Consider the following 24,513-nt stretch of genomic DNA (forward strand, 5'->3'; position numbering starts at 1 on the left):
ATACCTTAATCATTCACCTCTTTTCTTTTTCTCAGCTGATAACATTTCTTCCCACCACCCTCACACAATCAAAAGACAAAAGCCCGCTCCTCCCCATCACATCAGAAGAGCGATACTAATTCTCTTTTCCCTTTTCAACCCCTCACATTTCACCTCTTCAGCAAAGGAGGAACCGAAACAGAGGCAAATAAAGCAAGGTCTGTGACTTCAAGACCTCAGATTTCTTCTCACTTTCCCCTCAAGAATGATCTCTGAGGGCAGGGATTCTTAACCTGAGAACCAGAGATGACCCCTCCCCCCGGGGGTTCCAGGGACCTGGTGAAATTGAATGTAATATTGGGCCCAGGTGTATTTTTCTGGAGAATGTAAATGTGACTGTCCAAAGGCAGTAGTAGTGTGTGACTGTCCAAAGAGGGGGAGGGTGGTGCAAGTTGGTTCAGCAAGAACCTTTGTAGCCAAGAGGGCAAGCATATGGCCTCCTCAACTCTTGACGGGAAGCTTGTCTGGGTCACAGATGGTAGGAGAACAAATGAAAACAGCATTGTGGAAACACCTCTCTCTCTCTCTCTCTCTCTCTCTCTCTCTCTCTCTCTCTCTCTCGCCTTTTGAATTTGTCCTGAACTTGCTAATGGGTTTCAGTTGCTTTGGACTGATTGGTGCCACTAAAAGAGATGTCACCAGACTAGGGCCAGCCAGGAACAACTCCTTAGTCTGCGGACTCTATTGCTTGGGGTGCAGAGTGGAGGGGAGTAGAATGATGTTTGGGTGGAAATGTAGATATTTGTCCAAGAACTTAGAGCGAGGGGAGGAAGAGAAAAGAAATCCCCAGAAGGGCTTCAGTCTTGGCTCCTTCGTGGCAAATGCTTGAAGCACTGTTTATTCCAATGTGTAATAACAAGCACCAGAAAACAACATGCAACATTCTCCCCCCCAACCCCTGACCTGCAACCTCGGAGGTAGGAGACCTATGACCATGAAGGTAGAGAGAACTTTTGTTCGGAGAAGGTCCTAGGTGGACATCCTGGTGGGGTCAGAGTTTACTAGGGCAAAGGGTCCTGCCTTTGGGCCTCCTGTGGCAGCTGGAGAAACCAGACACCTTCTACCTCTGGCCCCACTAGGCAGAGCGGTGATGCCAGCCCTGGTTGGAGGGGACATGGATCCTATGAGGACAGCCCTGTCCTTGGGCATTTGGCCTAGCCCAGCCCTCTGGAAGAAATGAGGTGAAGTAGCCTTTCTTCTTAGGGAGAGAGAGGCCATAACCTAAACCCAAGCTCTCCTGGCTGAGAACAAGCCAGGCTTTTCAGGAGAAAGAGCCTTCTCTGCTCAGGGACAGTACTGGCCTAGGAGTCCTGGGCCAGAGCACAGACCCACCCACTCCCCTTCCCCCAGTGGCTAACTTCGGCCCCCAAATGAGAACGCTTTATCCATCACATTTCAAATAAATTATAAATATGTACACAGAATCCAAACAAAATTCCAGTAGAAGCTGCTCACAGACCCCCACAGGGGCCAGCTTGAAGAAAAATGAAGGTCATCCCTTTGTTCTCTGTATTTCTAGAGCTGTAGGTAAACTGTCCCCCTTTATCCTTGAGTAACCATGGGGACAGCTCAGGACAGAGGAAGGTTCAGACTTAGACACACTCTCATCCCCACCTCTTCTCTTCCCTCCTCAAATCCCTCCCCCAAATTGAAAACAAAACCACCTTATTCTTTCATTGAAGAATTCTGGAGCATTTAAGGATGTAAACCTCACACTCCCCTTGTCAAATGGGAGAACTCTGACCCAAAGAAGAAACGATTGGCCTAAAGGCCAAGGTCCGGACTCCTGAGTGCCCCAGTAACACACATGCTCCTGTGAGTGTGTTTAGGGTGGTAGGGAGGTTGGAGGATTCAACTCAGTCCTGAAGAGAGATTGGCACAGGGCACATTCACCTTTGGGATGAAAATGCGCTAACTGGCACTGGATTGGAAACTGGCTGGATTCCACCTTCTTCATCCTTCCCTGGACAGCCCTACGGCTGGGGAAGACTGGGTAGGAGCTGAGTAGAAGACAGATGGCCCTGGCCCAGTTGGCACTGAGTCTTAGGCCCTGGGGTCCAGAGTGGGACTGAAGGAAGCGTCAGGAAGAGCAGACACACCAAAGACAAATATGGAACTGGGTCCCGAAGTGAAGAAGCACCAACTGCATCGGCCTGCCCTGGACGGGGCGAGGGGATGGAGAGAGAGGAGAAGAGGCAGCAGGGAGGAATGGAGGGCAAAGAGAGAGGGCGTGTCCTTCTGTAAAGTGAGAAGGGGAAGTGTGAAAGCAGGGGCCAGAGAAGGAGCAGAGGGGGCGGGGCAGAGAATGAGGAAGAAATGGGCCCATTCATCCATGTCCTGGGGTTCTGGGGCAAATTAGCCTCATGATGGTTCCTTGGGCCCTTTCAAAGCCCCTGCCTGGCCCCACAGGAATGAAAGGAAGGCTTGGCCAGCCTTGCAAAAGGATCGTGAATGCCTCAGACCCAAGAGGCTGGGGGAGGGGGACGGGCAGAGAGGTTGGGGGGAGGGCTGGTGGAGATGCTCCTAGACCCCTCATGTTGTGTCCCAAGTGTGAGAGCAAGCCCAAGAAAGGAGGACGGGGGCAGAGTAAGGAGTTTGGGACCAGTATGAGTGTTGGTGGGAAGTACCCCAGCTGAGAGGGGCAGGAGGACTGAGGGAATAGAAGAAACTGACTCCCCAACAAGTTTCCTGGCTTTAGTTTCTTGAATTTCAATGCAGTTGCAATATATCTGCTCCCCACTGAGTCTAAGGCCTCATCAGGACCCTCTGAAGGCTGTATCCCAGGCTAGTGGGCCTCCCCAGTTCACACACGGTGGGCTCGGTGGGCAGGCCGAGGCCAGAGGAAGGAGTGGGCAGCATACTGAGCTAGGGCTGTCCGGTGATCAGTGCAAGCACGGGGCCTAGATGGCAGCCATTGAAGAGGGGTCACTAAACCACTGGTCAGCCCTCCATGCAAGGGACCAGGGAGAAGGCTGCCAGCCAATTTCCCCTCCCCCCACTTTTATTGAAGTTGAACAGGTTGATGGAAGCGGCTGCGAGGAACCAGTCTCAGGACTCTGGTGTCCTGCCCCCAACCCTCACCTGCAGCAGAGGCTGTGAGGGTCCTTATGACCCCAAGTAAGATGACTGGGTCCAGGCAGCATACAAGAATCACTGAGTTCCTGCCATCCGGGGCTCCAGCACGGAGAGGGACAGGCAGCCCCTGGGAGGGCTGCCCAGGTTGCCAGCAGCTGCTGCCCGCCATCCATCGGCGATTGCTCAAATCTCAAAGCCCAGAGCGGTGGGGGAAGGGAGTTGGAGGAAGAAGGAGAGGGAGGTCCTGGAAGCCGGAGGTGGTTGAAGAGGTGCTGTCCTGTTCGGGAGTAGCCAGGTGGGGGCTGCTTACTGTTTCTCCACCGCTCCCTGCTCGGCTGCGCTCTCCTGGCTGGGGCCCTGGTCCTGGCCCTGCTGCTGCCCGTGCCACGGGGTCTCCTTGAACACAAACCAACAGTTCCCCGCCCACAGGAAAAAGTTGATAAAGCCGAAGAGCTGCAGAGACATGGGGGGGGAGGGGGTATGAGAAGAGTAAGAGGGCGTGGTGGGAACAGCGGGAGAGTACCCGTGTGGGCGGTGAGGGGCGGGTGGGGAGAGGACAGAGGACGACGAAAACCAAGACAGAACTGGCTATTGGGACGGTTTAAGGCCACCATTCACTAAGGTGTTCTCCGGTGAAAGTGTCTCACTCTGTCCAGATGCACCCAAGCTGTGGCTTGGTCACTAGGCGACTCTGGCCCCTGGACTGGAGCACTGCACAAAGCACAGCCAGGAGCAAGGGGCCCCGTCGCTCTTCCCACAGTGCCGGAAGGGGCCGCTCCCCAGCCGGAGGCCGTGGGAGCCGTCAGAGCTGTCCAAGGTGCTCCCTCCCTAGGGCCGGACCGGCAGGGATCCAACCAGGCCTATCATCAAATGTTTATTCTAAATATTTTAAAACCTATCAGCAGCAAGTATTTAGGGGGAAGTTACTGATGCCTGCAATTAACTTTGAAATGCATTAAAAATAAGATGGATTGATAGACAAGGAGAGGCGGATAGATACGCGATAAAGCAAGTCTAGTAAAATGTTCATGGCACAGTCTAGGAGACAAGTGTGTGGGTGTTCATTGTAAAATACTTTCGGCTCTGCTGTATGTGTGAAAATGTTTGCAATAAAATGTTGGGGGAGACGGTTCCAGCAAGGTCTAGAAAGGCTCCCTTCAGCGGCTGGGGGCTGAGGAGGTTCAGGCCATTTTCAGGATAGGGCTGAGGTGACAGGGATGACAGGGGGCATTTGAAAAGTTCGAAGCCTCAGCTATGTCCCAAGCACTGCTCAAAGCCCCTTTGCAGGGTGGAGCCCTGAGTGACAGCGAGCCCCTTCTCACCCACGCAGGGTCTGCTCCCAGCTTTGGGTGCAGCCGCAGCCCCGGGTCCCCCTTCCCACGTGAACACACTGTAGAGAGGCAGGAGGAGGGGGACATGCGTGCCTGGAGGTGGGAAGAAAAGAGGGGAAACGGGAAGGCAGCGAGCAGAAGGAGGAAGGGACGGAGGCTCAGTGGCTCTCAGCTTCTCCCCATCCCAATATGTCTTCTCAGGGTCAGCTAGGAGCCAGCAGCCAGCACTGGGGACAGGGGGGACTGACTCCAGGTGTAGGGGACACCATCTGGGATAAACCTGGGCAGCTGGGAGAGCGTGCCTCCCCCACACCCTCTGGTGGCCACAGGCCTCACCACAGAGATGTTGACCAGTCCCATGGAGGGCGTGGCCCCCGCACTGCACACCGCTTCCTCTCCGTGGCACACGGACATGGCTGCCGTCAGGCTAGATGGCCGTGTGGCCCCCTTGACATCAGTCAGGCCCTTGCCCCAAGCAGCTGCAGCTACCAGCCAGAAGAAGGTGAAGGAGACGGTCACACAGAAGTCCTGGGAGGAGCAGAGGGACAGGAAATACAGTCATACCCCAGGAGTCCTCATTTTTCTTCCTCTTGCTGTAATGCACTGGCATCCTGGGGCCCCTGCGCCTTCCCATACCACCTGGAGCCTTGGGGAGCCCAGATCATCCTAGGGGACCTGTTCACTGCCACCAAAGACATCCTGCCACCCGGGACTACCCCTGTCTGTGCCCTCAGAACCCAGGTCAGGTAACCATGGACCAAGGCATCTGCTGGTCAGTGTCACCCCACAATCCAAGTGGCCTTAACTCTCCTATTTTCCCTTCTCTACCTTTCCCTTTAAAAAATTTTAAAAACATTTTTCCTTTTTTAAGACTTATTTTTAATTACAGTTGACATACATTATATTAGTTTCAGGTGAACAATGTAGTGATCGGACACCCGAGCCTTCCCTTTGCTCGGCCACTGCTCAGCTACAACTGGTTGCAGAGGGAGAGCAGACTGAAGGAGACAAAAGGGGTCCCCAGGCCCCCCTCTACCATGCATGCCTGGGACATGGGGAAGGTAAGGGGGAAATAATATTAATAATAGCTTACACTTAGTGAGGCTCATGATATACCAGACATTTTACTTACATTTTCCTTTTCTCCCCCAGAACACTATGAGATAAGTATTATTTTATTCCCATGTTATAGTTGAAGAAACTGAGGATTGGAGAGTGTAAATCACTTTTCCAAGAGCACAAAGCTAGTCAGGGACAATGTCAGGATTTGAACCCAGGCAGTCTGACTCCAGTGCCCACTTCTGGAAGCCACTGTGCCTCCCGTGAGGAGACCAAGTGGTGGGAGTTTGGCAGAGGCAGTCCCGAGACTCGGGCCTTCCACTGGCCTCGGAGACTGTGGGAGCCACAGGACCCGAAGGGGCCAACAGCAAAGAGCTGGCAGGTTGTCAGGGACCCAGGAAAGCCCCAGCTTTGCTCCCCGCTCCCACCCTGACCTCAGCCTGTCGGCCCAGTGGCCTGCGCCCACTCACCACCAGCGGGAAGCGCTTGTTCTCGGTGTAGAGTTTGTGGAAGCGCAGGTAGAACACGAGCGCAGCCATGGTGTAGAAGAAGGAGAAGATGCCCAGGGTGACGAAGAACTCGGCGGGGGCGGAGAAGTCCCCCATGAGGTGCATGGTCTTCGAGGTGGACTCTTCGTCACAGAGGGGCATCTCATACTGGACCCGGTTCAACCTGCAGGTGGCGGGGGAGGCCCCTGAGCAGGCAGTCCTCCGGGTGGAGGCGGGGCTCTCCCTGCTGCGGGGAGCTCTCTGCTGGGCGGTGGTTGGCTGTGCTCTCCTCACCTTGACTCTGACACAGCCAAGGAGGCTAGGAGGGTGACTGTTTCTGGAGGGAACCTTGCAGGTAAGACAGGAGCTTCCCTGGGATTCCAGTCAAACCCTGCTTCCCATTCGGCCCCTACCCCACACTCATCCGCCCTGCCCAGGTCTGGTGACCGTGTATTTCCGAGTATCTCCAGGGCCCTTTAGGTCACAACCTCATACACAGAACCCATCTGTTTCCGGAAGCCAAGCCACCAGACTAGCAGCTTCATTCTGCTCCAGGGAAAACACAGACCCTGGCAGCCAACTTAAAGCTGAACTCACCCAGGCCCTGGCCGGCTGGCTCAGTGGTAGAGCGTCGGCCTGGCGTGCAGGAGTCCCGGGTTCAATTCCCGGCCAGGGCACACAGGAGAAGCGCCCATCTGCTTCTCCACCCCTCCCCCTCTCCTTCCTCTCTGTCTCTCTCTTCCCCTCCCGCAGCCAAGGCTCCACTGGAGCAAAGTTGACCCGGGCGCTGAGGATGGTTCTGTGGCCTCTGCCTCAGGCGCTAGAGTGGCTCTGATTGCGGCAGAGCAACGCTCCAGATGGGCAGAGCATCGCCCCCTGGTGGGCAGAGCATCGCCCCCTGGTGGGCGTGCCGGGTGGATCCCAGTCGGGCGCATGTGGGAGTCTGTCTGACTGCCTCCCGGTTTCCAACTTCAGAAAAATATAAAAAAAAAGAAAAGAAAAAAAGAGGAAAAAAAAAAGCTGAACTCACCCACTTTCAGGCCTCCTTTAGGCCACAGTGAGACTATATTGGACACAACGAAGAGAGGGAAACAAACATCCTAGTATGTACAACAGACAGTTCACCTAACTTAGCTGCTGCTACTAGAAACTTCTGAAAAGGTGAGCCGTGCTCCCCTTGTCCTCTGAACACTTGGGGTCCCCCTCCCTAAACTCCCAAATACCCAGGAAGGACTATATTCCTTCTACTTCCTGGGCACAGCGCGCCTCATTGTGAACTGGGGACAGGTAGGCACCCTCATCCGCCCTTGGGGATCTAAGTGCTAACAAGCATCCTGACTTTCAAGCCGGGAGGAGACTGCTGAGGGTCAGAGAGACCTGCCGCACGTGCCCAGACTCCCACGGTGCCCCATTCCAAACAGCCCGGGTTCTTTCCGTAGAGCCGTCGTTACCTGCTATCGGTTCTCTCTGGACTGGAACATTATTACAACAATGGTCTATCCGATCTCCCATATGTTTTTCCCTGGCCAGGGTGTGTGAAATTCCTGAAAGGCCATGTTTGGAGTGACCCACTACACAGGGTCTGGGTGTCTGGAGGAGGAAAAGACCCAGCCGGTCCTGCGGTTCCAGTGAGAGAGGCTGTGCGGGTCCAAACCGGCGCTGCTCACCTGAAGGGGTAGCCGAACGAGACAATGATGGCGCTCACGTCCTTGGCCTCGTTGCTGCAGCGGACTACGGCCCCGGTCTCCCCGCTGTAGGAGCCGCAGCACCCGAAGGCGAAGATAGCGAAGAGCTGAGAGAGAGGGAAGCCCTTCGAGAGTCAGGCGGCCTCGTGCAGCCGAGGGTTAGCCCTTCAGAACTACCCTCTGACTCTAAGCAGGGCAGATATGGGGCTGGGGTGTCAGAGACCCATGGCTTCCATTGGTTCCAGCCGCAGGTGCTGTAGTCACTGCATAGGGCGCTGGACCAAACAGTCAAATGAACAAGGCTGGCCTGACCTGTGGTGGCGCAGTGGATAATGCGTCGACCTGGAAATGCTGAGGTCGCCGGTTCGAAACCCTGGGCTTGCCTGGTCAAGGCACATATGGGAGTTGATGCTTCCAGCTCCTCCCCCCTTCTCTCTCTCTGTCTCTCTCTCTCTCCCTCTCTCTCTCCTCTCTAAAAATGAATAAAGAAAAAAAAATAAATGTAAAAAAAACCCAAACAAACAAACAAAAACAAATGAACAAGGCTGGCTTTGAGTGGTATCTGGGGGTGGGGGGGGGGAGAAGAGAGAACAAATGGAGAGTTCCCTGATCTCCCCATTGGATGTGACATTGGGGACCACAGGCAGCCTCCTTAAGATGATGACTAAGCACAAAGCGATTTAGGCATTTGGAAACTTCTAGCTCAAAGCTGGCCTTGAATTTCCTCCCCAAGGGAGAGGCACCCTGGAAATCAATTCCCCCTGCACCAACCTCGATCCGGCACACTTGGGTTTCTTTCCATTTCTCTTTTGAAGTCATCATTGAATCTTTTTATTTTTTTTAATTTATTTATTTATTCATTTTAGAGGAGAGAGAGAGAGAGAGAGGGAAGGGGCAGGAGCAGGAAGCTTCAACTCCCATATGTGCCTTGACCGGGCAAGCCCAGGGTTTTGAACCGGCAACCTCAGCATTTCCAGGTCAAGCGAGGCTTTATCCACTGCGCCACCACGGGTCAGGCCATCATTGAATCTTGTTATGACCTTGTGGCTAACTTCCAGTGACTTCCTGCCCCGGTGAAGGCAGAGCTGATGGGGACAACTTCTGCCAAGCCTCCAGAGGGGCCAGAGGGCACAGGCCCCACTGCTGTCCCGTGGTCCTGCCAGCCTGACCCCCCTTTCCCCAGCAGCGCTGGCAGGGTTGGTGCCGAGGGTCCTGGCTCAAGTCCAGAGGGAAGCACCCTCCACTTGCCTTTCCAGCCTTCGCTATTTCCCCAGTGGTGTCCCTTTGTCACTGGTTGATGCTGTTATTTCTCAGGTCACTTGAATTGTTTTCCTCTCATTTTACTAAACCTCCTGTCTTAAGTGAGAAGCAATGCCTTCATCCCATGATTTTCAATTTTCCTTCTGGGGAGGCAAGCTTTGAATAGAAAAGGAGGTGAGAAATTGGAGTCTCTTCTCCTCCCACATCATCTGCTCAGCCCCCCTTTCCTTGGCTTTATCGTGACATCATCATTCTTATTAAGCAGGGACATTATGCTGCTAATGGCCCGTTTTCTGTGTGCTTCTCTGTGACGCGGTGTCTTGGACATTATGCGCTGAGAAGACAGCTAATCTGCACCCCCGGCCTGCATTGCAGGGCTGGAAATAGAGTTGTGTGCACATTATTTGGCTGATGCTTGAGAGCGTCACGGAGTGAGAAGAGGCTGGGATTAGGAGTCTAGAAATCTGGCCTTGTCACAAATGAGCTGGGTGACCTCGCTCTGCTCTCGGAGTCCCAGTTCCCTCGCCTGTAAAATGAGGGGTCGGGAGGAGGTAACCTGGAGGCCTTTCCAACTCTGCAATTCTCTCGCTTTCTGAGGGCAGCGCTGTCCATGTGCTCTTGGCTGGGCTGGCCAGCAGCTGTGCTGGCCCTGGGGTGGTGCCCGGTGTCCCAGAGTGGTGCCCAGTGCCCCGACCCCGCCCTGCATCGCCTGGCCTGACACATCCTGTCCATGATGGAGCCACTGACCCTCTGGAAAGGTCATAGTGGGCACCTCTCTCTTTCTAGGAGGGTTAACTCACACAAGGAAGTTGTCTCCATTTTTAAACGCATACAGGGAGAGAGAGAGTGCAACCTCTCTCCAATGCCAGACTAGCCTCCTCGTTTGACTGAAATTTTGAAATTTCGAAGGCTGCTGTAAAGCCGAGCGCTCCCCTTCCCGACAGAGCTGCAGAGAAGTCCCTCAACGCCTCTGTGTCACTACCCTTCACACACCCTAATTCGCCTGGTGGGACTTGTCTCAGAGGCATTCTCTAATCTTTTGTCAGCTCTGTGGTTCTCTGGCTCCTCTTAGATGTTTCTTTATTCCTCTTGGCTTCTGATGTCCAGCTGGACACAATTAGGACGTCACAACCTAGGAAGGGCAGCGCAGTTAGATGTATTTTTATCCATTGGCAGTTAGTAAGTAAATGGCCTGGTATAGGTTCCCTGAGAATGTAGTCATTCTGAGCGTGGGGCAGTAGCTTGGGCAGTTATGAGACCTTCTTTTCACCAGTACTCTCTTGACAAGCACCCATGACATCTTCAGAAAGATGGCATTTATTGAGCATCTACTATGTACCAGGAATTGCTCTAGGCAATGATACTTAGCAGTGAACAAGAAATCTCTGTCTTCATGGAGCCCACCCTCTGGAACTGCACTATCCACGACAGCAGCCACTAGCCGAGTGTGCCTCCTTAGATGTACATTAATTAAAATTAAGTACAATTTAAAATTCTGCTGCTCAGTCACACTAGCCACATTTCAAGTACTCACTAACCACATGCGACTAGCAGGTACCAGACTGGACAACACATTATAGAACTCTTCCGTTATCACCGAAAGTTCTGCTCTGTCTGGGTGACAACCTTGAGGTTCTGACAATCATGAACCTTGCTTTATGAATCTTTTATGGGCAAAAGATACCTACAATAACTTTCACCCTAACTGTATTCTCTTCTGTTCTGTTCTGATTCTTTGAAAGTCAGGCATCTCTAAACACCTTATAGAACCCTTTATTAACCAGAATATATGATTAAGTCTGAACATCACAGTCAGCTGGTACCAGATAACAGACAGAAGGGAAAACTTGGAGGAGAATCTCACAGGTTCACAGAGCAGCCGAGCAAAAAGGATCTCAGAGATTATCGAGCGCCAAAGTCTCATTCCATAGGGGTGGAAACTGAAGCCCCAAAAGATTAAGTGACTCTCCCAAGGTGACATTTAGCCAATGTGAAAGCCAGACTTAGAATTTGCATATCCCAATTCTCTGTCCAGCACTTTTTCTACTGCGTTTATTCATTTATCAACAAATAGTCATTGAGCATCCACTTGGTGCCAGGTGCTGGAGACATAAAGATAAATAAGACTGCCTGCTTGCAAGAATTTACACCCAGAAAGGAGACTGTCATGCTCAAACAAACAACAAACAAAAACCCTGCGTCATAGTTACTAAGGCCCAGAAAAGGGAATGTCTACTGCGCGCAGGGAGGATTGTACGGAGGGAGGGACGTGTAGTTCTGACCTGGAGTGCAGGCGCGGAGAGACACCCCCTCCACCTTTCTGCACCCATTCTGCTTCCTTCCCTAACCGTGCCAGGTGACTGAGCCGCAGGGAAGAGCGGGAAAATCCTAAACCACCCCAGCCACCAAGCACGAGGCTCTGAGTTGAGCCAGCTGGTCATAAAGAACAGGAACCAAGGAGGGATAAGTCCCCGAGACAAGGGAGGTGCGTCTCTGGAGTTGTGGTGCCAACCAGCCCTCCTCTTCCTGGACCTGCCCTGCTGGAGGCAGAGATGGTCACACACTGTCTGCCACCTCCTCCTGCTGCCTCTGCATCTATTTTGGAATGGTGTCAGAACAACATCGCCAGTTTAAGGACTTTGGGGCTGACCTGCTTGTTGGAGATATTCCTGTGTCAGTCCTGAGAACCCCAGCATCCCCAGTTAATGTTAGTGTTCTAACAAGGAAGACAAGTTCTCCCCCCAAATCCTACTTCCCGCATCGCCTCATTGGTCTCATGGACTCTGATGGGTTGCTTTCACATTCTCCACACTTACTGAAATAGCTGATTTTCATTACAGAGATCCCAGACCCAAATAAGTGACTTTGGCACCTCAAAGGTGAGCTTTAGATCCAGGGCACACCCAGTTAATGATCATATGACTTCCTACTGAAACAGAGACTTAGTAATCCAGGAGATTCTTTTGTACCTTACCCTCAAAGTAAGGATTTGGCAGTGTGACATTTGAATAATCTCACCAAAGGACAAGTCAAGCTGACAGTCTGCATATAGGGGGGAACTGGGGGACAGGAGAGGTTCAGAAATAGGAGGGAAGGGAACCAACACTTACGAAATGCCCCCTGGACTGCCAGGCTCACCACGGACCTCCCCAACACTTGAATGCTTTGCAGATATTACCACCTGCAATCCTCCCAGTGAGCCCGTGAGAGATCGTACCCTCATTTACAGATAGAAAACCAAAGTCCATAAAGTTTGATCTTTTCCCTAGGTCCCAGGGCTAGAAAGAAGAGGAGACTGGATGTAAACCAAAGCCCACCTAACCTCAAAGTCTGCCTTTTTCTTAAACAAACAAACAAACAAACAAACTTTGTTCTCCAACAATTGGTCTATGCCCATAGTATCGACTTAGCGAGACACCGGAATTGGAATTGAGGTGAGATTAATTTTTGAATTTTACAGACACAGTAAACCAAGCTGCTGACTAATGAATAACATTATTTCCCACCAGGATTACAGTAAAACCTTTGCTCTTGGTAATAATGACAACAAAAGTTTTCTATTATTAAGATTTGTGGGAGGTTTTTGTTTGTTTTTGTTTTGTTTTTTCCTTTTTCTAGTCAGGAGCATTTGATCCCTCCAAGCAAGAAATAAGTAAAAGTCCCAAATGACACTTTCCCTGTCATTTCTGGTGCTGGCTCCCATATACTTTTACATTAGCTCATCTGCAGAGACTCAAGGCAAATGAAACTCACACTCTGCAGTAAAATCAAATCAAGTCTCTTTTAGACGTTGCCTTTCCAATGAAGGCCAAGTTCAAAGTCCAGCCTTGGGCCCCTGGACTTAGCATTATGAGAGAAAGGCATATCCACTCTCTAAGAGATTAGGGGTCATAAAAGGGTCATCAAGATGGGTCCACACTTAGGGAATCAGTGCTGAACCTGGGAGGGAACTGGATCATTCTCCTAATTGCTTTGTGCAGCTTTCTAGAAATGTTGCGGTAATGGGGGCAATGGGTGGGGGAGGGGTTGGAAAAAGGACAGGAAGGTTGAAGAAGGCGGCTTTGCAGAACACCCCCTTGGAGGATGATTCCATAGTTTAATAACCTCATTGTTCTCCTCGTCCCTTGACAGCCTTTCTCAAATTTCCATTAGATCCATTTATCTAGTTTAACGATAAAATTGTACTCTTACATTTCGGGCTCTGCTCCTTCGGATCGCTCATAATGGCTCCCTAGTTCTGGATGGCAGTCACATGGAGCCTTACTATCATTCCTATACAGCCCCCTCTGGTACTCAAGTGGCGGGTCAGGACAGGAAAGTGGGAGGAGGCGGAAGAGCTCAGTCAGCAGTCTGGCCAACCGCTCTTGAGGCAGCAGGCAGAGTGGAAAGTCCCCACTGGGTCCCAAGGTTTGTACTTGGAAGCACCCCAGGTTGGCCTGTAGCCCCAGTGAGGGTCTCAGATATCCAGAGATAACCCCAAATGCACTATTGCCCCTGAATTCCAGATTTGATGATTCTCATCCAAACAATGACTTAGGAATCGGTGACATGGTGCTAACTCCAGTCTCCAGTGAGTTAAAAGCCCTTTAGAACTCAACCCTCCTCAGTATTAATGGTAACTTACTCCCTAGCTGAAATCTGTGCCGAAAGCACATTAATAAGTTGTTCACACACCATTTGGTATGTGGATAGTCTAGCTAAAACCTCTTCTGTGATAGTACACTAAATGCTCCCGACAAGTCTTTATGATTTGAAAGAGTGACTGCACCTGTCCACATTCCTAACTTATACCCACAAGGCCTTGGGCACTGGGAAGGACAGAGTCTACCAGTGTCTCAAAGCACCAGGGAAGCAAGAAGACTAGTTTTCCTCCAGGGGTCTCCAAACTTTTTACACAGGGGGCCAGTTTACTGTCCCTCAGACCACTGGAGGGCTGCCAAATACAGTGGTCCTCTCACTGACCACCAATGAAAGAGGTGCCCCTTCCAGAAGTGCAGTGGGGGCTGGATAAAATGGCCTCAGGGGGCCGCAGTTTGGGGACGCCTGCAGACCATTACAGGGAAACCGGGACCCTGGGCAAATGATTTCTTCAAGGTCACAGAGTAAGCCTAATAGGGGGCAATATTCTAGCCTGCCAATCCATTTAGAGCAGAAGGGGACTCTATGGTTGTTCTGATCAACATTTGACTAATGTTGGAAACTGAAATCCAATGAAGTGACTTGCCTAAGGTCACATGGCTGAAAAGGCAGGACTGGGTCTGGAACCCATGGCCCCAGCTTCCCAGCATAATGGTTTATATTGTTCTACAAGTTACATTTTGGGTAAACTGCGATTTTTATTTTATCTTACTTTTGTGTTGTTTTATTTGATCCTGGAGCCATAAAATCCATTCATTCATTCATTCATTCATCCATCCATCCATTTCCTCACTCAGATCCAGGAACCCAGATTATTCCAGTGACCCCAATAGGGCAACAACCAGCCTGGACCCTGTCCTCTGAGTGCACCTGCAGGACCAGCCAGGTCCTGGTGGCTTTGGGTGCAGGTTGGTTTCCGTCCCCTGCATCCTCCCCTCCTCTGCCCTCCGCAGCTTTCCACACCCCCCTTGTCCTCCTCCCCCTCCCGCCACCTAGGAGTGGTATGTGCAGGATCAGAGTTCTGGAAAGGTTACACCCGGTCCTCTGCCCGGGTGAAATGTGAGCGCCTTGGGCAAGGGCTCCTTGCACATAGAAGGACCGAATCCCGGACGCTGCATGCCTCGCTTCGCACCCTCCTGCCACCGAGTGCTGGAGAAGCACCCCCGCCCGCCCCTCCCCCGCCCACCTGTCGCCGCCCCCCACCCTTCGGCAGGCGGCGGCTGCAGGACCTCCCTGCCCCCCTACTCTGGCCACATTGCTTCGGGTCAGCGTCACAGCCCGGGCTCCCGAAATAGCCCGCGGCTGGGGCAGCGACTCACCCACTGGAGAACTTTGATGAAGCCCAGCGGCTCCTCCAGCCGCCGCCAGCGCACCCCCTCGAGCAGGCGGTCCACCTGTGGGGACAGGGCGGGCCGGGGGTCAGGGCGGTGGGGGCCCCTTCCTCCCACCTGTGCCCTGGAGAGGGGGCACAATAGGGGCACCGACACCCCGGTGGAGAGGGAGCTGAGAGAGCCCCAGGGGCGCGTGGGGAGTACCTGCTGGCGCGGCGACTTGTCCGCTGGGCGACTGGAGCTCTCCGTCGAGGACATGCTGGCTCAGCGGGGCCGGGGCGCGGCGCGGGGTCTCGGCTCCCTCGCCGGGGGGCTGCGTGGGCCGCGGTCTGCCCGGAGGCTGCGGGGGCCGCGGCGGGAGGCGCGAGCGGCCCGCGGCGGCCCGGGGGCCAGGCTGGCGGGCTGGGTCGCGGGGGCGCTGCTGCTGGCGCTCGCCGAGGTCGCGGCCGCCGCGCTGCCCCTCCGGCTGCAGAAAGCCCTCGAGTCCGATTCAAACTTCTGTCAAACTCGCCAGCGCACTTGGCCGCCCCGTCACGTGGCGCGCGCTCGGGAACCCTCCTCCCGCCCCCCGCGCCCCTTGCTCGGCCCGCTGGGCTCCTTAAAGGGACCTGTGGCCTCTACGGGCAGCTCGGCCGCGAGGGGGCTTAAGGGCTTTGCCAGAATCCTCCGGGTCCGGACCCAAGGGAGCCACCACGACCACTCCAACCACCGCCAAAGTGGAAGCAAGTCTGGCGCTCCGGGACGCGCCGATCCTAGCTTATCTTTCCCTATTTCCCTGGATTTGGAACCGTTTTCTCTTCTTCCACATCCCAATACCCAGAACTTAAAGGACTCTCATGAGACACTACAGTGCTGAGTACATCTAAGGTTCTAAACCTTACGGTTAACAAATCGCTCGTTCCCAAACCTAGGAGAGCCAGTCCAAACGAAAAGGGCAATAGAATATAAATAGCTTTTTATTCTGTCTAGTTAGGCGTTGCTTTAAATTTTTAATTAATTTTTTAATAACAAAAGGCACTTGTATGTCACGATTTCATTTAAATGTCATTAATTTTTTAAAAGCGCAAACTCCATCTTCTTTCAAATAAGCATCACGATTTAAATGGGAGTGAAAATAAAGTCTGAGGACTAGGGGGCTCGGAGAACGTCATTTATATGGAAAAGTTGACATTGTTGCATTATAATCGACCTTAAGTAAGTCAGTACCTGACTTTCAACAGGTGTTCCACAGGAGCCCCAAGCCAGCAGTCAAGAATTTTACACGTTTAGGGTACTGGATTGTAAATGTTAGTAGCGAAAGTTTAAGTGATCTGTCCAAGGCATGGAGTGAGCCAGTGGTAGGTGCCAGAAGGGGAAGACCCGGCCAGCTCCTAGTACCCGCCTCATCACAGGCATTCTTGGAGGTCCCCTCTGGTACTGCAGGATGACTGCTTTTTTGAACAAACATTTAGCTATTAGTAACCAATTCATTCTCCATTGAGAAAGGGCCTTCCCAAGGTTGGGGTAGGAGGGAGGGGCTGGGATCAAGTTCCCTGGACTTGAAGGAAACTTCTCCAGATTGGCAGGCCAACCTAGGCTAAATAAGGAACAACTGAATCTCCAATCCAGTTTTTAATAAATTGTTTTGCAACTTTAGGTCTTTTCCAATGGAATAGGGATAATAATTTGTCTTACTTACTGTATAAGGTCATCGTGAGGATTAAGCAGTGCGAAGTGTTCACAATTCACAAATATGCTCACAGTTCACAAATATGAAATATTGCTAGTGTCTATGACAATAGGTATATAGAATCTAATATTTATACAATCAGAAAAGAATCAGAATACAGCAAAAATCCACACACAACCCCAACCAGCTTTTTTAACACTTTGCCTTCTCTCAGATCTATACTTTCTAAATGAAACAAAAATTGCATATAGAATTTAAGCCCTTTATATCATTCTCTCCCTCTCTTCTTTCTCCCCAGAACTAATCAGTATCCTCTCCTGAATTTTTTCTCAGCCACATGCGTATTTTAATACTTTTACTATATATAACTATATTTAGAAACAATACATAGACATTCACCAGATATAGCATTGTTTTTCTAATTGGTTTGAACTTTATCTAAATACTATGCTTTAGGTAACCTTCTTTAACTTGCTTTTTTAGTTAATGTGTTTATGACAGTTATCTAGCCTGCTGTATGTACCTTTACTTCATTTATTTTAGCTATTAGAATTCCACAACATACACAGGCCACAATGTATTTACTAATTCTCATATTAGTGAACATTTAGGTTTTTCCAAACATTTACTCTTACACAGTTACTTCACTGAATGTGTACACATCTCTCAGTGCACCTGTGCATAGGTTGCTACAAAGCACTGATTTTCCAAATTTCTTTTTCTTTTTCTTAAATGCAAACCCTGGTAAGAAATAAAATGTTATGGCCTACCCCCTATTATATGGGGTAGCCAAAAGTAGGTTTACAGTTGTCAGTACGTGAAACAGTTTATTTTTGTATTATTATTTGTTAATTATTGTATTATTTATTCTTATTACACCTGTAAACCTACTTTTGCCAATCCCCATATAAAATGAAAAAAAAGTTTCACAAAAAATATTTTCTATCCCATTTCATTAAAAAAAATTCTTGCCATCCAGAGGCAGATCCAGGTATTGTGGGGCCTAAAGTTTACAGAATTCAAAGGCCTCTTTTAGAAAAAGAATACAAAATTAGTAATCAGTCCTTAAAAGAAGTTTTGCAAGTGAGGGGTCTGAAGCTTAAGCTTTACTAGTTTCATGGTAAATTTCCCTCTGAGCAGACACTAGATTGACTTGACTCATGAATAATGGGTCTCTACCAGCGGTTTGATAAACATCACTCTATACTCAATGGCTAGGTCATAAGGTGCACATTTTAACTCCAGGTTTTGATAAATATATATAACCATGTAACCACCACTACAATCAACATATAGAATTTCCCCAGTGTTTTAAAGAGATCCCACCTGCCGATTAGCGGGCAACCGCTGATCTGCTGTCATTGTACATTAGTTTTGCCTTTTCTAGAATTTCAAATAAATGGAATTATGTGATATGTATTCTTTTTTGTGTTCGGCTTCTTCCACTTGGCATAATGATTTTGAGATTCATCCATATTGCTGCACTTGATTATTTGTTCCTTTTTGTTGCTGAGTGGTATTCCATAATATTATGAAATATCCATCACAATTTATCTGGTCACCTGCCAAAGTACATTTAGGTTTTTTCTTCTGTTCTTTCTTGCCTGCTTGCTATTACGAGTAAAGCTGCTATAAACATTCTTGTACAGGTTTTTTTTTATTATTTATTTTTTTTGTTTATTTATTTATTTTACAGAGACAGAGAGAGAGAGTCAGAGAGAGGGATAGACAGGGACTGACAGGCAGGAACAGAGAGATGAGAAGCATCAATCATTAGTTTTTTCGTTGCGACACCTTAGTTGTTCATTGATTGCCCTCCCATATGTGCCCTGACTGTGGGTCTTCAGCAGACTGAGCAACCCACTGCTTGAGCCAGCGACCTTGGGTCCAAGCTGGCGAGCCTTGCTCAAACCAGATGAGCCCGCACTCAAGCTGGAGACCTCAGGGTCTCGAACCTGGGTCCTTCCACATCCCAGTCCGATGCTCTACCCATTGCACCACCGCCTGGTCAGGCTTGTACAGGTTTTTGAGTAAAAATAAGTATCTATTTCTAGAACAAATACCCAGAAGTGGGATTTCTAGGTAATGTATAAATATATGTCTATTTAATTTTATATGAAACTACCAGTTTTCAAGAGTGGCTTTCCCACCAACAATGTATTCTAGTTGCTTTGCACCTTCTCTAGCAGTTCGGATTAGTTTTTATTGTTGTTATTTGTTTTTACCATTCTTAAAAGGTATTAAGTGATATCTCATTGTGGGTTTTTAAATCATTTTTTATTTTTCAATTACAATTGACATACAATATTATATTAGTTTCAGGTGTACACCCCAGTGATTAGACATTGTATAACCCAGGGATAGTCAACCTTTTTATACCTACCGCCCACTTTGGTATCTCCGTTAGTAGTAAAATTTTCTAACCGCCCACTGGTTCCACAGTAATGGTGATTTATAAAGTAGGGAAGTAACTTTACTTTATAAAATTATAAAGCAGAGTTACAGCAAGTTAAAGCATATAATAATAATTACTTACCAAGTACTTTATGTAGGATTTTCGCTAAGTTTGGCAGAATACATCTTTATAAAGCAACTTACTATAGTTAAATCTATCTTTTTATTTATACTTTGGTTGCTCCGCTACCGCCCACCGTGAAAGCTGGAACGCCCACTAGTGGGCGGTAGGGACCAGGTTGACTACCAATGGTATAACCTATTAAATGATCATCCCAACAGATCTTGTATTCATCTGACACCATATATCATTTTTAGAATATTATTGACAGCCCTGGCTGGTTGGCTCAGTGGTAGAGCGTCGGCCTGGCGTGCAGGAGTCCCGGGTTCGATTCCTGGCCAGGGCACACAGGAGAGGCGCCCATCTGCTTCTCCACCCCTCCCCCTCTCCTTCCTCTCTGTCTCTCTCTTCCCCTCCCACAGCCAAGGCTCCATTGGAGCAAAAGATGGCCCGGGCGCTGGGGATGGCTCCATGGCCTCTGCCTCAGGCGCTAGAGTGGCTCTGGTCGCAACAGAGCAATGCCCTGGATGGGCAGAGCATTGCCCCCTGGTGGGCATGCCGGGTGGATCCTGGTCGGGCACATGCGGGAGTCTGTCTGACTGCCTCCCCTTTTCCAGCTTCAGAAAAAAAAAAAAAAAGAATAATATTGACTATATTCCTTATGCTATATTTACAACCCATGACTAGTCTGTAACTACCAATTTGTACTTCTTAATCTCTTCACCTTTTCACCCAACCCCCCTCCCATCTGACGACCCTCAAAATGTTCTCTGTATCTATGAGTGTTTCTGTTCTGCTTGATCATTTGTTTTTTATTCAATTATTGATAGATATGTATTTATTGCCATTTTATTGTTTATATCTTTAATTTTTCTTCTTTCTCTTCTTAAAGACCCTTTAACACTTCATGTAATACTGGTTTGGTTGGTGATGAACTCCTTCAGCTTTTTCTTGTCTGGGAAACTTTTTATATATCTTTTGATTTCTAAATAATAGCTTTGCTGGGTAGACTAATCTTGGTTGTAGGTCCTTGTTTTTCATTTCATTGTGGTTTTAATTTGAATTTCCCTAAGAGCTAATTATATAGAACATGTTTTAATGTGCACACTTGCCACGTGGATATCTTCTTTGGTGAAATGTCTGTTCAAGTCTTTTGCTCATTTTTCAATTGGATTGTTTGTTTCTTACAATTGAGTTCTGAGAATTCTTTGTATATTCTGAATGCAAGTCCTTTTTAGATATGTAATTTGCAAATATTCTCTCCGTCTGTTGTTTGCCTTTTTATTCTATTAATAATGCTTTTGTATGTGTGACAGAGACAGAGAGAGTGACAGATTGGGACAGACAGACAGGAAGGGAGAGGGATGAGAAGCATCAATTTTTCATTGCGGCACCTTATTTGTTCATTGACTGCTTTCTCATATATGCCTTGACCGGTGAGCTACAGCAGAGCAAGTGACCCTTTGCTCAAGCCAGCGACCATGGGGTCATGTCTATAACCCCACACTCAAGCCAGTGAGCCCTCACTCAAGCTGGATGAGCCTGGCTTGATGAAACCTCGGAGTTTTGAACCTGGGTCCTCCGTGTCCCAGTCCAATGCTCTATTCACTGAACCACCTTCTAGTCAGTCAGGCAACAATGTCTTTTGCTGAGCAAGTGTTACATTATGGTGAATCCTAATATATTTTTAATGAATCTTTCTTTTGGCATCATGTCTAACAACTCTCCTTAATTTTAGATCACAAATATTTTCTCCTATGTTTTATTTTATTTTATTTTATTTTCAGAGACAGAGAGAGTCAGAGAGAGGGATAGATAGGGACAGACAGACAGGAACGAAGAGAGATGAGAAGCATCAATCATTAGTTTTTCGTTGTGACACCTCAGTTGTACATTGATTGCTTTCTCATATGTGCCTTGACCATGGGGTTACAGCAAACTGAGTAACCCCTTACTCAAGCCAGTGACCTTGGGTCCAAGCTGGTGAGCTTTTGCTCAAACCAGATGAGCCCGTGCTCAAGCTGGTGACCTCGGGGTCTCGAACCTTCGCATCCCAGTCCAATGTTCTATCCACTGTGCCACCGCCTGCTCTATCCACTGTGCCACCACAGGTCAGGGCACACTTTTAGGGCCCCCAGGGCACTCACACTTCTCACCAGCTCGTGAAAATTCAGAGATTCCCATGATCTCCTCAGACGCCATAATTCACAAGAATGATTCACAGAGCTTAAAGAAGTGCTACAGTTATCATTAGTTTTTTTTTTGTTGTTTTTTTTTTTTTTTAAAGATTTTATTTATTTATTATAGAGAAGGGAGGGGGGGAGGAGCAGGAAGCATCAACTCCCATATGTGCCTTGACCAGGCAAGCCCAGGGTTTTGAACCGGCGACCTCAGCGTTTCCAGGTTGACGCTTTATCCACTGCACCACCACAGGTCAGGCTATCATTAGTTTTAAAGGATACAAATCAAGGCCAGCCAAATGAAGAGACAAACAGGGTGAGGTCTGGGAGAGTCTTGGACAGATATTCCATGCCTTCTCCCTGTGGAGTAAGGACATGTGACCTTCCCAGTACACCTGTGTACGTGTGGTCACCAACCAGGAACTCCTCTGGGCCTGTGATCAGAGATTATATTGGGACTTCATTACGTAGTTATGATTGATTGGGTCATTGGCCACATGATCAAACTCAATCTCCAGCTATGTTAGAGATGTTTCCTCCAGCTCTCCCTCCTCTGTGAGTTCTCTAGAAATATGATTATTTAGGCCTAGAACTCATGAAAGAGGCGGGGGATGGACAAACAGATTCTGGAGTGATTAACATATATTAAAGGGACAAATGTGGTAATGGATAAAATTGTGTGGGGAGAATGAAAACCAGAAACCAAGGACAGAACCCTGAGGTATCAAAATTTTCAACGCACACGGGCACATGGCTTTACCTCTCATGCCTGGAAAGCCTCTCCTTCCCTGGATCCGTACCCATCTCTCATACGACTTTATACAAATTCTTTTTTTTTTTTTTTTTTCATTTTTCCGAAGCTGGAAACGGGGAGGCAGTCAGACAGACTCCCGCATGCGCCCGACCGGGATCCACCCGGCATGCCCACCAGGGGGCGATGTTCTGCCCCTCTGGGGCGTCGCTCTGTTGCATCCAGAGCCATTCTAGCGCCTGAGGCAGAGGCCACAGAGCCTTCCCCAGTGCCCGGGCCATCTTTGCTCCAGTGGAGCCTCAGCTGCGGGAGGGGAAGAGAGAGACAGAGAGGAAGGAGAGGGGGAGGGGTGGAGAAGCAGATGGGCGCTTCTCCTGTGTGCCCTGGTCGGGAATCGAACCTGGGATTCCTGCACGCCAGGCCGACGCTCTACCGCTGAGCCAACCGGCCAGGGCTATACAAATTCTTATTAGCATTTATTTCACTGCATTTACATCATGTCTGCTTCTTTCACCAACCTAAAAGCTCCCTCTGTCAAAAACTTTATTCATCTTTTTTTTTCTGAAGTGAGAAGCAGGGAGGCAGACAGACAGACTCGTGCATGTGTCCAACTGGGATCCAGCCAGCAACCCCACTAGGGGGCGATGCTCTGCCCGTCTGGGGCATATTCATCTTTTTATGTACAACTCTTAACATAATGCATAGTAGGTGCTAAATGAACGATGCATGCAGCAGGGAGATGTTAGTAATCCACAAATAGAGTGTGTAATATACAAGCATCAGAAAGTATGAATATGCCTTTTATGCCTTTCTAAAAGAAGTATGCATGTTGGAAAGAATTCACCAGCAATGCCATCTGGAGCTTTCTTTTCAGAAAGGTTTTAAATTATGAATTCAATTCCTTTAAAATATAAAATATAGAATTTTATATTATTGTTTTGGTCTTGGTAAGTTTTCTTTTTAAACAAAAATTTTCCACTTCATCTGATTGTCAAACTTATTGGTATGAAGTTGTTTATAATATCTTCTTTTTTTTTTAATTTATTGATTTTAGTGAGAGAGACAGGGAGAGGGAGAGAGAAGAGAGGGGAACATCAGTCTGTTCCTGTATGTGCCCTGAGCAGGGATTGAATTGGCAACCTCTGTGCTTCGGGATGACGCTCTTAACTGAGCCATCCAGCCAGGGCATCTTCTTCTTTTTTTTTTTTTTTTTTTTTTTCTGAAGCTGGAAACGGGGAGAGACAGTCAGACAGACTCCCGCATGCGCCCGACCGGGATCCACCCGGCACGCCCACCAGGGGCGATGCTCTTCCCACCAGGGGGCGATGCTCTGCCCCTCCGAGGCATTGCTCTGCCACGACCAGAGCCACTCTAGCGCCTGGGGCAGAGGCCAAGGAGCCATCCCCAGCGCCAGGGCCATCTTTGCTTCAATGGAGCCTTGGCTGCGGGAGGAGAAGAGAGATACAGAGAGGAAGGAGGGGGGTGGTGAAGAAGCAAATGGGCGCTTCTCCTATGTGCCCTGGCTGGGAATCGAACTCGGGTCCCCCGCACACCAGGCCAACGCTCTACTGCTGAGCCAACCAGCCAGGGCCATCTTCTTCTATTTTTAATGCCTATAGGACTGGTAGTGATGTTCCCTTTTTTATTGCTGATATTGGTAATGTGTTTTGTTTCCTTACATTTTTCCTTCATTAGTGTTGCTAGGAGTTGGTGAATTTTTTGTCTTTTTGAAGATTAATGGCTCAGTGGTAGAGCATTGGCCTGGCATGAATGTCCTCAGTCAGGGCACACAGGAGAAGCGACCATCTGCTTCTTCACCCTACCCCTTTCTCTCTCTCTCTTTCTTCCCCTCCCACAGCCATGGCTCAATTGGTTCCAGTGAGTTGTCCTTTGGTGCTGAGGATGGCTCTACAGCCTCTGCCTCAGGCACTAGAAAATGGCTCCAGTTGCAATGGAGCAACAGCCCCGGATGGGCAGAGCATCGCCCCCTAGTGAGCTTGCCGGGTGGATTCTAGTCAGGGCGCATGCAGGAGTCTGTCTTTCTGCCTCCCCTCCTTTCACTAAAATTTAAAAAAAAAAAAAGATTAATAAGTTTTGGCTTTGGCAATTTCCTCTCTTGTATATTTGCTTTTTTTTTTAATTTTTTAAAAATTATTTATTTTTTACAGAGACAGAGAGAGAGTCAGAGAGAGGGATAGACAGGGACAGACAGACAGGAACGGAGAGAGATGAGAAGCATCAATCATTAGTTTTTCATTGCGCATTGCAACACCTTAGTTGTTCATTGATTGCTTTCTCATATGTGCCTTGACCGTGGGCCTTTAGCAGACTGAGTAACCCCTTGCTGGAGCCAGCGACCTTGGGTTCAAGCTGGTGGGCTTTTCCTCAAACCAGATGAGCCCTCACTCAAGCTGGCGATCTCGGGGTCTTGAACCCGTGTCCTCTGCATCCCAGTCCGACGCTTTATCCACCACGCCACTGCCTGGTCAGGC

The 24,513-nt window shown here is 49.2% G+C and overlaps 1 protein-coding gene across 1 annotated transcript; it reads right to left on the bottom strand.

The window, feature by feature from the left end:
- Positions 1 to 872: 872 nt before the first annotated feature.
- On the bottom strand, positions 873 to 15,271 carry SYPL2 (synaptophysin like 2). Its single transcript, XM_066352925.1, has 6 exons — positions 15,111 to 15,271; positions 14,895 to 14,969; positions 7,660 to 7,784; positions 5,975 to 6,176; positions 4,782 to 4,973; positions 873 to 3,567 (listed from the first exon to the last, which is right to left on the bottom strand). Exons 1-6 carry the CDS (start codon positions 15,162 to 15,164, stop codon positions 3,421 to 3,423), a joined length of 795 nt encoding a protein of 264 aa, XP_066209022.1. The 5' UTR covers positions 15,165 to 15,271; the 3' UTR covers positions 873 to 3,420.
- Positions 15,272 to 24,513: the final 9,242 nt, after the last annotated feature.

Source organism: Saccopteryx leptura, chromosome 11 (genome assembly GCF_036850995.1).
Source record: "Saccopteryx leptura isolate mSacLep1 chromosome 11, mSacLep1_pri_phased_curated, whole genome shotgun sequence".
NCBI lineage: Eukaryota > Metazoa > Chordata > Mammalia > Chiroptera > Emballonuridae > Saccopteryx > Saccopteryx leptura.

What these genes read in the sequence shown, in the direction of transcription:
- SYPL2 (XM_066352925.1), bottom strand. Translation starts at nt 15,164, where the DNA reads ATGTCCTCGACGGAGAGCTCCAGTCGCCCAGCGGACAAGTCGCCGCGC. An exon ending in TCGTTCGGCTACCCCTTCAG is followed by an intron (nt 6,177 to 7,659) that starts GTGAGCAGCGCC and finishes CGCCACCTGCAG; the next exon opens with GTTGAACCGGGTCCAGTATG. An exon ending in GACTGGTCAACATCTCTGTG is followed by an intron (nt 3,568 to 4,781) that starts GTGAGGCCTGTG and finishes ATGTCTCTGCAG; the next exon opens with CTCTTCGGCTTTATCAACTT.